At 34.3% G+C, this 18098-nt stretch overlaps 1 protein-coding gene across 1 annotated transcript; it reads right to left on the bottom strand.

Annotated features, from left to right (window-relative positions):
- Positions 1-4117: 4117 nt before the first annotated feature.
- Positions 4118-6273, bottom strand: LOC129889068 (protein NEGATIVE GRAVITROPIC RESPONSE OF ROOTS-like). The gene is made up of 5 exons (XM_055964189.1): positions 6104-6273; positions 5878-5953; positions 5045-5664; positions 4699-4852; positions 4118-4587 (listed from the first exon to the last, which is right to left on the bottom strand). Exons 1-5 carry the CDS (start codon positions 6107-6109, stop codon positions 4568-4570), a joined length of 876 nt encoding a protein of 291 aa, XP_055820164.1. The 5' UTR covers positions 6110-6273; the 3' UTR covers positions 4118-4567.
- Between the last annotated feature and the right edge of the window lie 11825 nt (positions 6274-18098).

The following is an 18098-nucleotide window of genomic DNA, read 5'->3' as shown; positions in this document are numbered from 1 at the left end:
AACTCTCTCTCTTTCTATTACTATTCTCTCCTTATTAATTTATTAAGTTAGTTTGTTTTACAACATGTTATCAGCACGAGTCTCCATCACTTTGATTTATTTTTAAAAGGTAACAAAAGAAAAAATATGGATATGCCTCAAATTTTGTTTGGATCAATAATCAATTACGAGGATGCTTGTGTAATTGATAGTGGAACGACTCATGCCATTTTTAAAGATGAGAAATATTTTTTCTACTTGCTTAGAAGAAAAGCAAATGTTACTGCAATTTCTGATAATTCGAAAATGATTAAAGGCTCCGAAAGAACTACTATATTTCGGTCTAAGGGGACAAAGATTGTTATAGAAGATGCACTGTTCTCTTCTAAATCCCCAAGAAACTTGTTAAGTTTTAAAGATATCCGCAGAAATGGATATCATGTTGAGACACTAAATGAAATGAATACTGAATACCTTGGTATAACCAAGAGTGTCTCAGGCCAGAAATATATTTTGGAAAAATTACCAACTTTGTCGTTTGTCCTATATTATGCAGAAATTAATGCAATTGAAGCACATTTGATCATAAATCAAAAGTTTACTAATCTAAATACATTCATGCCATGGCACAATTGAAGCACATTTGATCATAAATCAAAAGTTTACTAATCTAAATACATTTGTGCCATGGCATGATCGAATAGGTCATCCTGGATCAATAATGATGAGACGAATTCTTGAAAATTCAACTGGACATCCGTTAAAGAACTTGAAGATTCTTTCGAATGATGAATTTTCATGTGCTACTTGTTATCAAGGCAAATTAATTGCCAGACCATCAACCCTGAAGGTTGGTATCGAATCTCCTGATTTTTAGAGCATATACATTGGGGATATATGTTGACCAATTCATCCACCTAGTGGATTTTTTAAATATTTTATGGTCCTAATAGATGCATCATCAAGATGGTCTCATGTGTGCCTCTTATCATCGCGTAACCTGGATTTGCGAAATTATTAGAACAAATAATAAGATTAATGGCACAATCCAGATTATTCAATTAAGGCTATTCACCTTGATAATGCTGGAGAATTTACATCCCAAGATTTTGATGATTATTACTTATCAATTGGGATAAAAAAATTGAACATCATGTTGCTCATGTTCATACTCAAAATGGCCTTGCAGAATAATTTATTAAGCACCTACAATTGATAGTAAGACCTCTACTTATGAGAACAAATTGCCGATTACTGTTTGGGGTCATGCTATCTTACATACATCAGCACTTGTACGTCTCAAACCGATAAATTATAATAAATACTCTCTGTCACAATTAGTATTTGGTCATGAGCCAAATATAGTCCATCTATGAATTTTTTGTTGTGCGGTATACGTGTCTGTAGCACTACCACAAACGTACCAAGATGGGCCCTCAACGAAGGTTGGGCATATATATTGGGTTTGATTCACCCTCCATGATTCGTTACCTTGAACCATTGACAAGAGACTTATTTACTGCTCGATTTGCAGATTGTTGGTTTGATGAAATAACTTTCCCGCAATTAGAGTGAGAGAAAAAAGAACCGAAAGAGAAATTGCGTAGAAAGTTTCATCACTATCTCATTTTGATCCACGTACCCGCACATGTGAGCAGGAGGTACAGAAGATCATCCACTTATAGAAAATAGCAAATCAAATACAGATGCATTTATTGATATGAAACGGATAAATAAGTCACATATCCCTGCAGTGAATGTGTCTATCCGGATTGATGTCCCCAAAAGACCATCTACTAGTATCATAGCTTTTGAATCCCAAACACGCCTGAAGCGTGGTAGACTATTGGGTTCAAACAATAAAAATCCTAGGAAGAGAAACGTGAGGAATAATAAAGATGATATTACAAAAGAACCTCCTGAAGAAGGTCAAGATTTGAGTAATTATGATATTTCTGAAGAAATCAGTGAATCCGAAACTCAAGTGAATAAAGAACTTTCAATAAATTTTACCGGTAATGAGATAAATTTAGATCGATCGAAAATCACGATTGATAATGTTTTTGCATATAATGTTGCACTTAACCTCATGCAAGATAGTGAAAGTCTTGTGGGTAAATCCGTTGAAGAATATCGACGTAGATGTGATTGACCAGAATGGTAAAAGGCAATTCAATTAGAATTAGACTCACTTGCTAAACATGGGGCTTTTGGACATGTAGTCCAAACCCCTAAAGGTGTAAAACCAGTTGGCTATAAATGGATTTTTATGCGCAATCGAAATGAGAGAAATAAAATTATAAGATACAAAGCACGCCTTGTAGCATAAAGATTCTCTCATAGACGCGGGGTCAACTATGAAGAAACATATTCACCTGTTATGGATGGAATAACTTTTCGATATCTCATCAGTTTAGCTGTACATAAAAATCTTGAAATACATCCAATGGATGTAGTTACAACTTACCTTTATGGTTCACGTGATAATGAAATTTATATGAAAATTCCAAAAGGATTAAAATTGTCTGAAGCATGTACTAAGTCTCGGGAGATGTACTCAATCAAATTACAAAAATCTTTATATGATCTGAAACAATCAGGGCGTATGTGGTATAATCGCCTTAGTGAGTACTTGATAAATGAAGAATATATAAATGATGTCATTTGTCCATGTGTTTTTATTAAGAAAACGAAATCAGAGTTTGTTATACTCGCCGTTTATATTGATGATATAAATTTCATTAGAATCCTTAAAGAGGTCCAAAAGGCGATTGAATATCTAAAGAAAGAATTTGAGATGAAAGATCTTGGAAAGATAAAACTTTGTCTGGGTCTGCAAATTGAACATTTAGCAGATGGAGTATTTGTCCACCAATCTGCCTACACTGAAAAAAATCTTAAAACGATTTTACATGGAAAAAACACATCCATTAAGTACTTCAATGGTTGTTCGATCACTTGAAGTGGACAAAGATCCATTTCGACCTCCGGAAGAGAATGAAGAACTTCTTGGTCCTGAAGTACCATATCTCAGTGCTATTGGTGTACTTATGTATCTTGCCAACGCAATCAGGCCTGACATAACATTTTCTGTTAATTTGCTGGCAAGATATAGTTCATCCCAATGCGAAGACATTAAAAGGTGGTTTCATAAAAGGAGACAGAACAAAACATATTTCATCAAAATTATTCTTCACACATGATCTCCAAAAGAATGGTGATATTGATATACAACAAGTTCGTTCGAGTGATAATCTTGCAGATTTATTCTCAAAGGCATTACCAACATCAACTTTTGAAAAACTAAGATATAAGATTGGAATGTGTCATCTCCAAAATATCAAATGATGTTTTCATCAAGGGGAGTAAAATACGTGTTGTACTCTTTTTCCCTTAACCAAAGTTTTATCCCACTGGGTTTTCCTGGTAAGGTTAGACAGCACTCAAGGAGTATTATTAGATGTGTATACTCTTTTTGCTTAATTAGGCTTTTTCCCACTAGATTTTTCTTAATAAAGTTTTAACGAGGAACATTATCTTTTGATGGACTCCAATCAAGAAGGCAACTTGCAAGTAATTCAAGCAGAGAGGATGAAATTATGGTCTTCATCATGAAAGTAATGAGGGAGCAAACAATATGTATTACAAATAATTATGTACATATTTTTCTTTTGTAAATGAAAATCCAAGGGGGAGTGTTGTAAACAAAGTCAAAAAGTGGATGTCATTGAGATTCGCTTTCACTGTAGTGAATAATATTTTTACTGTAGATGAATAGTATTTTCTGTAGCTCATGTGTTTTGTACTGTAGCTCACCGTTTTTTTCTTCAACATTTGCCTATAAAAGGCACCGCATCTGCAATACAAAAACACACCAACACTGAATTCTCTCTCTTTCTTTTACTATTTCTTTTCTATCTCTCCTTCTTATTAATTTATTAAGTTAGTTCATTTTCTAACAAAAACTAATGTTATTTTGATTAGACATTTTGCCTACTGGCTAAATAACAACACATATCATGCCAACTAATGTAACATTTTCAAGATCACAAACAGTACTTAAAAGAAGAGTAGTGAGACTTCTTGTATTACATTTCTATATATATATATATAAACAATACTATAAACACCCCTAGCAGATCAGTACAAATCACAAGATTTTCTTTTATAAAAACATCACACAACATGTGTTGCATCCATTAACGGATACCACCATGAAAAAAAGGATAAAGTTGTCTTTGTACAATATTGGAGGGGGGCATTAAGGTTTTCATTGAAGAAAACCAAAACAAGATTGAAGAAAATATTGGGAAAATGTTCAAATTTGCCCCTATACTAGTTACAAGATTTTTGGTCTAATATTATCCTTCCGTTAGGAAAAGGTGATTATATCGTCTTCACCCCATAGTAAAGGTTCAAGACAAAAACAAGACTTTTAACGTGGATAATAATAGAACAAAAGTCTAACAAAGGACAAAGTTACATTGAATAGTACATAAATAAATTTGACCCTTTCCTAAATAATTTTATAATATCATAAAATACGTCGACGTTTCTTGAAATGGAACAGCTAGCAAAGAGGCGTTATCTACATTTCCAAGACTATAACTGCAAAATCAAAAAAAGTAGTAGTTTTAGTTAACTTAAGTCAAGCAAATAATAATATTTGTTTTTTCAAAATTAAAAAATTTAATGAAAATATTAATAAATGTTACTTACAATCAGAATCAGTCTTCACCCATTTTGATCCATCATAGCATTTTTTCTCTTCTTGCTCTTCTCTTTGTGGATATTTGTCCTCTAAATATCTCTTTGTTGATGTGCGAGGGGCATTTTGGGGATGTATTTTCTTGGAAAGCATTGTCCTCAAAAGCTTCAATAGTAAATATAAAGTTGTTAATACAAAAAACTAGTGACAGATATTAATCATCAAAATTTCAATAAATATTAAGTATCATGAGTTTATTCGTAAAAATTGAACTCATTTGTAAAGAAAGTTTAAAATTGGACCATTATGTATTCATCAAATTTAAATTTTAAATACATTGAAAAATTAAATAGTTACCTTCTCCATTTTTAATTTGGGAAATGTGTCACGTAAATTAGGAGCAGGAGCAAGACCACCACTTGTACAAACAAACATTTTCTTGAGAAGGAAAGAAATTGATTTCTTCCCAATTAATTTCTTTTTGTTCTGTTTACTACAGACATCCTTGCATCTACCTAAGATCACTCTTATTGCTCTATCGATTTCTTCCTCGTCGTAATCAAAATTCTCCGAGCAATTAGTACTGCTAAATCTGCTTGAAGTAATCCTACGATCAACTTCCAAACTCGAGGGACAATTAAGAAATCTGTCCAACGGAAGAATATCATCATCGTCGTCATCATCACTAGCAGGATTGTTCTTGATCTCGACTAATTCAGATTTAACATCAGCAGTAATTGGTGGTTTTCTTGATAATAATTTTGTTAACTCTTTTTGTAATTTCCCGACTTCTTCAGGTGTGAATTCTGCTAAATCTGGAGAATAAGAAGTTTGCTCATAGTCTTCCATATCGTTTTTTACGTGTAATTTGCTCTGTTCTGGTTGTCTACTTTCTTTGAGATCACTGCTCCTATTGCCAAATGTTCCAATTGCCAACAATGAATCTGGCCAATCTTTGAACTCTTCATTTATATGATCTGTTACGACGAAAAATTAAATAGTTAGAAATAAGCTATTTTCCTTAGTTGATTAATTAAACATACGAAGAAGTATTGGATGTTGTGAATACTTTAAAAGTATTTATGCATTTTTGAAAAATCCGAGGTATAAGTGCAGTAATATTCTTAAAGAGTGGAAACATGTCTAATAATGCATCATGCATGTTTAGGAGAATAAGGAAGAGGTCTTACTTGTGGTAATTGGAACAACATTAGACATCCTGATTCCTTGTCCCCCATTGATCTTGTTATGCATCCAATTAAAAAACTGCAAGCCAAAACAAAGAAAAAATTTATTAGAGATAAATATATGTCTTTATAGTTAATACTTCAAATTATAATGTTAACGTGTTTATCGCTCAGTTAAAAACTACCAAAACAAGTCCGTAGTAATTCAAAACATAGAATTTTGACCAACCTTCATATTCGAAAAATGAATCTGGTGATGATGTTTGAATAGCTAGCTATTGGTGGTCGACTTACAAAATTAGAAGAAGTCAAAGTGAAAAGTGGGAATTTTAAAAGGAAGATCCTAGAAGCCAATGAAAAAGGAGTTTGGATAGAGTAATAAATAAAGATGGGAGTTTATGTTTCTCACTCTCTTAGTATTGTTGATTCCACTAATGATATATATACCAAATCATACAACCACTAGATCTCTTTTTTTTAAAAATAAAATAAAATATGTGGACAAATTAATTAAAGGGAAACATGCAACTTTTTTCTAGGTAGAATAAAGATAATACAAACACATGGGAGAGTAATTTGCGGGGTACTCATGTACTACTTGAAAACGTGGCTATGATTCCTTCCATTAGATACAAGATTAATATGTTAATCTTGAGGAATTATCTTACACTCTTTACCCTACACTGTGTTTTAACGTGTTATAGTAGATTATATGTGTTTTATTTTTCAGGTCAGTATTCTCACTTATTAAGAATGTTTATTATTTTATTTATAGTTAATGTTTTGGTGATCGAATTGTGTAGGTATATTATATATATAAATATTGCTTACACTGTCAATATATAGATTACACTGTCAATATATAGAAGTATGAATATTGATAAGCAATTTCAAAGAAAACATTTAATATCCAAAGGTTATTGTCACTCCACGACATAACTCAAGTATATTACTAACCCCCCCCCCCCCCCCCCCATGAAACCACTAGTAACACAAATATTCTAACTTAATTACGTCTTATTAATAACTAATTTTCTTTCAAATTTCATTCTTTATTTTACTTTCTTGTTTTGTTGACAATGGGGTTCAAACTTAAGAGCTAATGGCCAACCAAACCACAAAAGAAAAGTTATTCTTTCTTTTTTCTTTTTCAAAAAAAGAGAAAAATTTACTATAGTGGGTCAATATATTTTGATATCCTGAATCCTTTCCTTTCACTTATCAGCAAAAGGCATTAAATATCTGGTTAATAAATAAATAAAGTTTCATAAAGCAAAATTATTCAATGAAACAATAATTTATATAATTATATAATATATGAGATATTAGTTCGAAATATACGTATTCAAAGCGTTGAATTTCATGTATCTCAAATATATGTATGTCAAATTTGCACACTATTTTCGACAATTTAAGATGTCTGTATCTAAATCCCATTAAATAAGGAGAAAATCATGTCTATAATAATTTTTGAAGATTATGCGTATCTTAGTTATGTAATTTTTTCATTAATACGGCTCTAATTGTTGTTTCATAATTAGGAAATTAGTATTTATGTTACTTTTTCAAGATTTAAACTTGAATAATTTTATATGCTTTATTACTCTTTAAAATAAAAATTCAAAATTATGACTTATACGACGTAAAAAATAATCCAAATCATTATATTTGTGATTCACAATGATTCTTTGCATCTATGTGTCATCATGTATTTGTTTGTATATATATCTAGTGTATCTATATTTAGTATCAATTTCATTTTGCGTATCCATTGTCAATTTGATGTATTCAGTATCAATTTTATCTAGTATATTCAATATCAATTCCATACAATATATATAAATACATGTATATGATATTAAAAATACATGCATTTGGTATCAAATATACATTGATACCATCATCAAATAAGCAAATTCAGTGTATCTGTGCATAGATAGATACTTAGAAGAAGAAAAAGAAATTTTGGGTATTGTTGAATATTGGTTTTAGTCCGATAAATTTGTTTATTTTGATTAAAAAAAAAATCATCGTAAACAATATTAATGAAAGAAGGAAGTAATTTCTCAATTAACATTCATCATGTGCACGAGAGAAAACAATAATGAGCAACATTAATGGCAAAAATATTGCTGCTTTCTTCGAATTTAATTTGAAATATCCGTTCAAAATCCAAAAACAGATACATGAATAACAACAAGAATCTCCATTAGACACTTAATCTCATTCACAAAGCGATATCTCTAAATCTTCTTCGCATTTAGTTTCTCATCAACTCAAAGTTTTAAAAAATTTCGATTCTTGTCAAAGCCTAAAAAAAATGCACTTCTAAAAAAGGATGACGGCGAGAAGGAGAAATATGAAAAAAAAATCCATTTTTCGTGCAATCCGCTAATTTTTTTTTAAAAGTACCATGCCATTGAGTGACCTCTCGCAGGTTTTTGGAATTCGACATCAGGAAGTGTTTTCACACCATCGACCGACATAACTGTCAAGCCTCGAGTCTATACCCTAAGTGTTGCCGATACTCAGAAATTATTTTTGGTTTTCAAGCGAATTCTTGGCCTGGCAAACTACTCAGCGGAAGATTCAATTTATAAAAAATGTGACTCAGATGGGCACAAATAGTATGTAAACTTAACTTCTCAAATAAATTTCACTACTTAAATATATAAATAGTAGGATGTTTAAAACATGAACTCTTAAAATAAATTGAAGGACCTTTAATTTTGTCTGTGTCTGATTTATGAAGCCTCTAAACTAACTATAAATAGGTACCATGATAGACCCACAGCTACCTCAAAATGCTAATAATGTAAATATTTGTCACGACTCAACCCACCGGGCTGTGCAGACACCTACTCTAACACCTAGATAGGAGAACCCTTACAGAAATAGCATGCGGAAGTTTAACAATTGCCAAATACCAACCTAAAAAGTTAGGAATACACCATAATTGAAAATTTTAAAACTCTAAGTTTATTACGAGAAACATACTAACACCCCCAAGGATACTAGTCTAAATAGGTACAAGAGCTTCTAAAGATACAAAATATAAATAAAGTAATGACACAACTCCCACCATAAGAAAGGAGTAATAGAAGCTATTGGAGAATCATATTCGTCTTCACCTAAGAAACATCACTAACCCTACAACCAGACTATGCCAAGTGACATAGCAAGAGTAGTATTAGTACAAACAACACGTACTGGTAGGCATCATCGGTCCACCCGATACCCACCGCATAATATAAAAAAATCAATGAGAAGAAAATATGCTCTTAAGAAATACACCACCAAACCTTTATGCGCAACTTTTACTATTCTTGATAACCTCATTAAATTCATTCAAGCCTAACTCTCATCCCTTCTAGTTGGTCCGCTGCCAACTCTAATAAAAATCAAGACCTAACCATTCTATAACATAGTGGAGTTTCCAAACTATGGGCTACTACTAACTCGGTCTAAAAAGTCTATTACCTTTAGCTTTCACACCAACACCTGGACCTAAAATGATTAACATCTCACTTGGAAGAGGTAAGCATTTAAGTGAACTAAGACTTCCCTTATAACCGTACTGGCCCGCTGTGGCGGGACCTATCCCGCTCTGGAGGCCTTGCCACAGCGGGATTCCTCCCGCCAGAGCGGTCTGGCCGGAGATAGTAATTCAGGCTTCTCCCCCAATCCTTTTTTCCCCACATATACCAACAGGACACCATCAATATCTGACTCTAAGTCACTAATCTTATAAAACCACATATCAACTGATCGCTGCTTGTTTACCACAGCCTCACACCTATGATACAGATGCATCTAGGAACCATAACTTAATCTAAATATGAATATTTATAGAAGCACATTACCAATTTATCATTTTAAGAGCAATATGCAGTTTCACCGTGTATATCTCAATTACAACTATTAACATGGTAACATTAGGACCTTCGGTCCTTTCATATCAATTATTACACAAAATGTGCATGCTCAATTATCATCAAGTCAGTTTATCTATCATCACACATATAGTCAAGAATAATTTACGGATGATAGCCACACAATGGTTCTCTCATGGAACCCATACCCAAACTATTAGTGTGTCGACGTGACACCTGATCTAATATTTAGTATATGTCAGAACGTGACATCTGATCCAATATATGTGTCAGAACGAGACACTCGATTCAATATATGTGTCAAAATGCGACACTCAATCAAATATCACAATCACAATGCATAATTATAGTCCACAACGAATAGTTCACATACTTGCACAATCAAGTAATTAGGCTCATTGCATGTAATTGTTTACAAATAGTCATTTCATTAGTTTTATTTCATCTTACTACATGAATGCGCATTACTCAATCATTTCACATGGAACTGTCACTATGAAAACACACACACACATATCTCCTATATTTATATGGATCAATAGCCCCGTACTGGACCCCCTTGATTATCACAAGTCTCAGAATCTCACTCTAACCCAGCAATTTTCTTACACATTAACTTTACAAGGACCATCAACCATATCAACAAGAAGTATTAAGGTTAACAATCAAGAACTAGACTATCATCACTAGTCATAGTAGAATCATAACTCACATAGTACAGTCTTACCATAAGCAACAATAACAACACATTCAACCATCCAAACTCAGTGTCCAAAGGCCTAAACATGAAATGTCCTGTCAATCTACGATATATTATGTAATGGGGATAGATTTATAACTATTCAATTGAGAAACTAGCTTACCTAGGCACCCAACAACTGCTGCAGAAGTCTGATTGCGAATCTTGAATCCTTTAGTGAAACTTAGCTTGTTCTTGGTCTAAAATAATAGCATAATACAAAATCAACCACAAATGACCTATATACTTTCAGATTATATGCAAATTCCAAATTCCAGGCCAGTTCCGTGATTTTTCCACCCAGACTAGGATTTTTCTATCATTAGTTTCAAGCCAACCCCCCCTCAATGATCACCCACCAACAATTGCGGGTTTTAGGAATTAAATTACAAGTTTAGGGAATAAATTACTTATCTTTAACACAAATTGGAGTGGAAACTAGTATAAAATTGCCCTAGGTCGCTTCTGGTCTTTTAAGAATGATGTGGTAATGAAATAAATCATTCTGGAGTTTTTTCCGACTTTAAATTCCATTTGTTTCTCCATAGAGGGACCATCCCGCTTTGGCGGTCCTTCCACAGCAGACTAATTCCCGCCACAGTAGCTTTAGCACAGATAATTCTTAGTAAAAAGGGCATAACTTTTTACTCTGAACTCCAAATGAGGCAAATTCACCTTTAATTTGATAGGTCATGGACTATCTAATCGTTTCTTCTATTTTTTTTATATTAGGGTCACATCCCCATCCTTAGAATTGTTAGTAGAAGTTTTGGTACAATGACTTTTAGGTCCTAGGTGTTGAATTTCTGTACCATTATTTATGGTTTTGATAACTTACTGAGTTTATGGGAACTTAACTTTTTAAAACTGACCTGCTTTCACATCTTTAAATGTTGTCTCTTGTCATTATTATTTAGTTGGGTTATAATAATGGTTCTTCGACCAGAGAGTTAGAGTGGGTGTCAATCATGGTGGGTCAGGATCGCAACATGGATATTAAAGAAGAAATTGAGACCTAATGGTACAATTGATAAATACAAGGCTAGACTTGTGATTAGAGATTTTAATCAAAAGAAATGTGTTGATAACTTTGATACTTAGTCTCTTGTGACTAAAATAACGACCATTAGGAATCTTATTGCTTTAGCCACTCTTCATGATTTAGTGGTAAATCAAATGAATGTTAAAACAATATTTTTAAATGGTGATTTAGAGGAAGAGACCTAAATAATTGAATCTGAACCGAATGTTGACCAAAGTCAACTCTATGACCAAAAACTCAAAATATTTCAACTCAACGCCGCAAATCCACGATATAATTCTGAATCTGATTTCGTCAATTCTCTTAGACCAATTTTAACATTCCGAAGCTGATGGAATCGACGAAATTTCGTTCTTAGACCCACAACTCTGAATGACCTCAAATATCACTTTTGAGCCATTTAAGCCTCTAAAAACTCAAAGTTACCAAATATCTTAACTTTTCAAGAAAATTCATGAAATTGACATTGGATGTCAATTAAATATGACATAGGGAAACTACTAGGAGCGGTAAAATGATTATTTTATAAAAATTATTAAAAATGACCTTCAAGGTCATTATACCCCGTGATCTATACTATTGACTGTTGTGATTTGACTGAGACTAGAGTGGTACTGTTGAATTTTTTTTATATATATATATACTTGTGTTGTTGAAACTGTTAGACTAGGCTGAATTCTATGCAAGTTGTAGTCTGAGGGGTTTGGTTGGAATGACAAGAGTACTTGCATTCTATTAGTTTTGCTTAGTCTTAGTTGTTCGCTCGCTGGGTACCGTGTCGGTGGTACTCACCCTTTCTATCTATATTTGTGTAGGTTTTGAGCTCGGACAGTGATTCAGTTCTCTTTTCTTTCATGTGATTTGAGAGGTAGTTGTTGATGCCGACAATCTTTCTTGTTCCTCTTTACTTTTACTTTGCTCCATTTGAGAGGCAAAGATTAAGACACATACTATTTCAGTATTATTGTATTTAGAGGCTTGTACATGTGACAACCAGTCAGTGGAAGATTTTGTAGTAGACTAAGAATTCTGCTTTTGTCTTCTAATTACCTATTTTAAACTGTTTCTGCATTTTACCTCAAATGTTGGGTTTAGGCTGACTTTTCCGATGAAAATGGATAAGTGCCACCACACCCAAATTTTTAATTGTGATAAAATGGTATTAGAACGCTGCCGGGGCAATAGTCAACCCAAAAACATAACCAGGAACTCATAATGGCGATAACGGGTCTAAAAAGCTGTCTTGGGAATATCTGACGGCCTAATCCTCAACTGATGGTACCCAAATCTCACATCAATCTTAGAGAACAAAGCCGCTCCCTGAAGCTGATCAAACAAATCATCAATACGAAGAAGAGGATATTTGTTCTTGAACTTCACCTTATTCAACTATCTATAATCAATGCATATCCTCATAGACCCATTCTTCTTCTTCACAAACAGAACTGGTGCACCCCAAGGTGACACACCAGGGCAAATAAGCCCCTTACTCAGCAAATCCTGCATTTGGTCCTTCAATTCCTTCAACTTTCTCGGAGCCATGTGATAAGGTGCAATAGAAATATGCTTAGTGCCCAGCTCCAAGTCAATAGCAAAGTCAATATCCTTATCTAGAGGAACTCCCAAAAGATTAGTTGGGAAAACATTAGTAAAGTCCTTAACCACAGAAATAGACTCCATTGGAGGTGACTCGACACTAGTATCCTAAATGAAAAACAAATAGGACATACACTCTCCATCAATCAATCTCTAAGTATGCATATAGGAGATGACCTTACTAGAATAAGAACCACTTGTGCCCTTCTACTCGATCCTCGAAACACCAGGTATCACTAGAGTCACAGTCTTAGCATAACAATCAACAATGGCAAGATAAGTAAAAACCCAATCCATATCCAATATCACATCAAACTCTACCATCCTTACATTAATCATGTCTACCCAAGTATTATATCCGGATAAAAAACAAGACATGATCAATACACTTGACCCACCACTAAGGTCTCACCCATGAGTGTAGAAACATGGACAGGCATGGGCATGCAATCACTATTTAAATAAAAATCAGATGAAAAATAGGTAGTCACATAAGAGAATGTAGATTCAGGATCAAATAACACAGATGTAGGTTGATGGCAAACTGGAAAGATACCTGTTATAACTGCATTGGAAGCCTTAGCCTCGGGTCTCCTCAGAAAATCATAGCACTGTGCTCCTCTACCACTGCAGTCTACACGGTACCTCTACCTCCTCTCTGTTACACTATAGTTCCACCAGCACCAATACCTAAAGTGTGACCATCCTTATCTGTCTAAGCTTTGCCTCGACCCTAGGCCAGAAGCGCTGATGCTCTCTCTAGAGTAGAATAGGTGCACTGGGGACCGATATGAACTTATAGTGGGAAATGATGGATTAGATGGCCAGGATCCCCATAACCATAGCAAGATCTCAAAACTAAATATTATTGTGCTAGACCAGATGAACTCGTCTGAACACCCCAGCCCGCTGGCCTCTACTATGAGCCTTGGTGACCCTAACACATACTATATGATCCACACGGTGGCTGACCACCCTAAAAAATTGGCATAAAAGATGAGCTGATCCTCTACGCTGGAAGGAACCACCTTCTCTGTAAGAACCTCTACCTCCAGATGAGATACCCAAAAACCGACCATAAGCACGGGACCTCTTAGGGTCTCCGAACTCCTCTCACTCCATCGATTCTGTCTCTTTGGCGGCACCCACGATGGACTGAAAGGAATCCCTCTCTCGAGCAGATCAAAACACTACTGTATGGATGGAATAAGTCAGTCCTAGCATAAATCTACAGACTCACTCTCTCTCATCAGGATGGATGGCCATAGCATATATCAAAAACTGATAGAAACAGGTCTCATACTCAGCAACTATGAGGCTATCCTGCCTTAAATTATGGAACCATAATCGACTCTCCTCCCTCATGCTCTAAGGTATGAAATAGTCATAAAAGGTAGTAACAAACTCTTCCCAAGTAACCTACTGTGACCCCACTGGCCTGGAACTCAAATACACCCTCCACCACTCTCGAGCTGGACTACATAACTGAAGTGTAGCATATCGAACCCCGTGGGTCTTATCTAACCCCACTATCTCTAATAACTTTCTACACATGTCCATAAACTCGTATGCATCCTCGGTCTTCCAACTCTGAAACTGCGATGGGTCCATCTTTTGGAACCTCTCATATCAATGCTCATCATCGCCGGTCATCATTATTGCTATTGCATCCTGAGATCTCTCTTGGTGTACTCCACCCTCATCAACCATATGACCCGCAAGTGGATGACCCATCGGATCCTAAACCACTAGAGCCTGACGCTACTCTGGAGTCTATGCTCCAACTCTAATTTGTGAGCCCCGTGGTGTACCTGCAACACCCTGAGTAAGGCACTCTAGCACACCCAACATCCTTAATAGGTTCTCCTAAAACAATGGTGCCGCAACCTCTGAAAGGACCTGATCCTCACTAATCTCAACATGTACCTCTAACGAAGCCTCCTTAGCATGATTTTAGGCTGGCGCCACTCCTCGAGCACGACCTTTACCTATGACTACTCTACGCCCACAGCCTCTAGCTCAACCTCTACCTCTACCCCTAGCTCGGGTCCCAACGTCAGCCTTGGGGATTGCCTCCCCTCTACAAACAGATGTAGCTATGGTCCTTAATATTTGCCAAAATAACATGCTACACTCAACACTATCAATAACAACCCCGCATGAGAAGAAATAAAGAAGAAAAAGAGTTTTCTAATAGTCTTTATAGCCTCTCAAAGATATGTAAAGACATCTCCGTATTGATCCCCGAGACTCTACTTAGACATGACTTGTACACGTAAGACCTATAAACCTAGGGATCGGTTTCCATTTTTGAACACTTTAAGCCTCTAAAAATTCCCAAACTACCAAAACTCAACTTTTTCATAGAATTTCCTAAAATCAACACTCAACACTGATCAGAAATGAGTCGGAGAAACTATCAGGAGGGGTAAAATGGTTATTTTACAAAATTTTCAAAAATGACCTTTAGGGTCATTACAGTGTCATTAGGACAAACATGGGTCATTTTACTTGGTATTATATTATAATGCATTACATCTTATTTATCATCGTAAAGTTGTGTATATACCCATTGTTGTCTTTGTGACTGATATACTTGATATTGATGTGACTTATTCGGCGATGCTAATGAGCTATTGTTGATCTATGTGCCATATGAACTGTGTAATCTAGATTGAGTTGATTGTACAGATTTATAGTTGAGGAGGTTCGGTTGGAATGAAAGGAATTCTAGTGTTCTATTAGATTTACCTTATTTTGTTAATTGGCTTGCTGAGTACCGTATTGTTTGGTACTCACTCCTTACTATATGTATTTGTGTAGGTTTCGAGCATGGACCATGATTCATTTTCCATTTTCTTATCTAAGGCTTTTGAGGAGACTTGAGAGATAGTTGATTTATGCTGGCGATTTTTCTTGTCCCTTTTTATTATGCTTTGTTCGATTTGAGAAACAAAGACATTGAGACTTGTACTTATCTTTCATTTTTATTTCATTTGGAGGCTTGTACATGTGACAACCAATTTTTGAGGGTTATTGTAGTTGATTAAGACTTTTGCTTTTGTTTATCCATCTTATTTACATTGCTTCTGTATTATCTTTCTGTAGTTGATTGGGTTAAGGCTGACTTGTCTGGTGGGATTGGATAAGTGTCATCATACCTGGGTTCGGATCGTGAAATATTAGATTGGGTGTCACATTGACACATAATTGGATTGGGTTTCACACCGATACGTATTGGATCGGGTGTCACGCCAACACACTAACTATTGAATCGAGTGTCACGCCGACACATTAACATTTTGGGTATGGATTCCATGACAGGACCATTGTTGACTGTTGTATTTAAGATTGACACTGTGAAACTGTATATTGCTCATGAAATGATAATTGGTAATGTGTTTCTGTCTATGTCTGTTTTACTATGTTGTGGTTACTTGTATATATTTCACTTACTGGACTGGCCGCATGATCTTACTTGTACACTGTTGTTATGTTTACTGATACTGCACTTGCTTTTTCTTTGTTGAGTACAAGACATCTTTAGGTAGCTACTGACAGACCTCAGTTAGGAGATCATTGATTTTGTAGAGTTAAGGGTGAGCCGATTCTTTCAGGCTAACGCGGATTCTTCTCAATTCTAATCTTTTTCTTTCGCAATATTCTATTTTTCAGAGAGAAGAATGATACTTAGACTATTTTACTCAAACTTTATTTTATATATTTTCGGGATTGCATCCATAACTCTAGACTGTTAGTAGAGTTTTGGTACAATGATTTTCAGGTTCTAGGGCTGACTTCCGCATGTTTATGTTATGATTGTCTGTCTATTTTTCTGAGTTTATGGGAACTCAGTTTGAAATTATCAAGAAACCTGCTTTCCACATCTTTAAATGCTTGTTCTGTATTAAAATATTAGTTTGAGGTATAGTATCGATTCTTCCATCTGAATGTTAGTGTGGGTGTCACCCTGATTGGGGTTATGACATGTTTATATTAAGTCTATAAATATAAGACATTTAGCATATACATTTTTTAGCACCTAATCATATTTGAGTAAATATGTGTTTTCACTTTTGATTTGTGGACAAATATATATTTATCAATTAAGTTCTCATGATTGCCTCTACAAATTGATATGGTTTGCCTTAAAAAGAAATGCATTATTTAGTACCTTTGTCTAGGTAAACCGTACACTTATTTGATAAGTATCAGCACTTTTAAGTGTATACTAGTCTGCACTTTGATAGGTATAAGCTAATTAGACCCGGTTTCCTATGAAAAGTCTCTTCTTTTAATTCCAATTGCTTCAACTGCATTATATAAATACAATAAATACTGTCACTATCCATTTTTACTTATTATTAAAAATAAATATTCAATAATATTTATTTAATTAATAAAATCAAGAAATAATTTTAATTTAATTTTTAATTTACCTTTATTATTAATTAGTAGTTATTTTTTATAATATTTTTTAAGATATTGTATTTATTATATTCAAAAAGTAATATGATAAAATTAATGCGATACGAAGAATATAGTGTAATAAAGTAATAATAATAATATATGTACTTATATTTCAATTACGTAGTGATTAAGATAGTTAATGATAATATAGTACTCCAAGCAATTAAAAGAGGACTACAGAGAGAATGTGGAGCCACGTGTTCAAACAAACTAAGTCACTGATTATGTCAGAGTCAGACCAAAACGTGTACCCACAAAAGAGGTCTGGTTGACTTACATTTCAATAATTCATAATTACTTTTTTATTTTTATTTATTTGTCAAATATTTTTTAATTTAATTTTTTTATTTATTATTTTTGACAAATCAAAGAAGGACAATATGTTTTCCTCCATTCCTTTTTTCTTCTTGTCCTTCGGGATGACTCAGTTAGTTTGGAGGATGGTCATCCACATGGATGACTCAAGATCGATCCCCCCTCAATG

Source organism: Solanum dulcamara, chromosome 1 (assembly GCF_947179165.1).
Source record: "Solanum dulcamara chromosome 1, daSolDulc1.2, whole genome shotgun sequence".
Taxonomy (NCBI): Eukaryota; Viridiplantae; Streptophyta; class Magnoliopsida; order Solanales; family Solanaceae; genus Solanum; species Solanum dulcamara.
The sequence above is the reverse complement of the archived record's forward strand: the minus strand, read 5'-3'. Positions and strand labels throughout refer to the sequence as shown.

Bases quoted from the DNA above. Each gene is read 5' to 3' on its own strand.
- LOC129889068 (XM_055964189.1), bottom strand. The intron at 5,665-5,877 runs GTAAGACCTCTT...TCGTCGTAACAG, and splicing joins TGTTGTTCCAATTACCACAA to ATCATATAAATGAAGAGTTC. The intron at 4,588-4,698 runs GTAAGTAACATT...TTGATTTTGCAG, and splicing joins GGTGAAGACTGATTCTGATT to TTATAGTCTTGGAAATGTAG.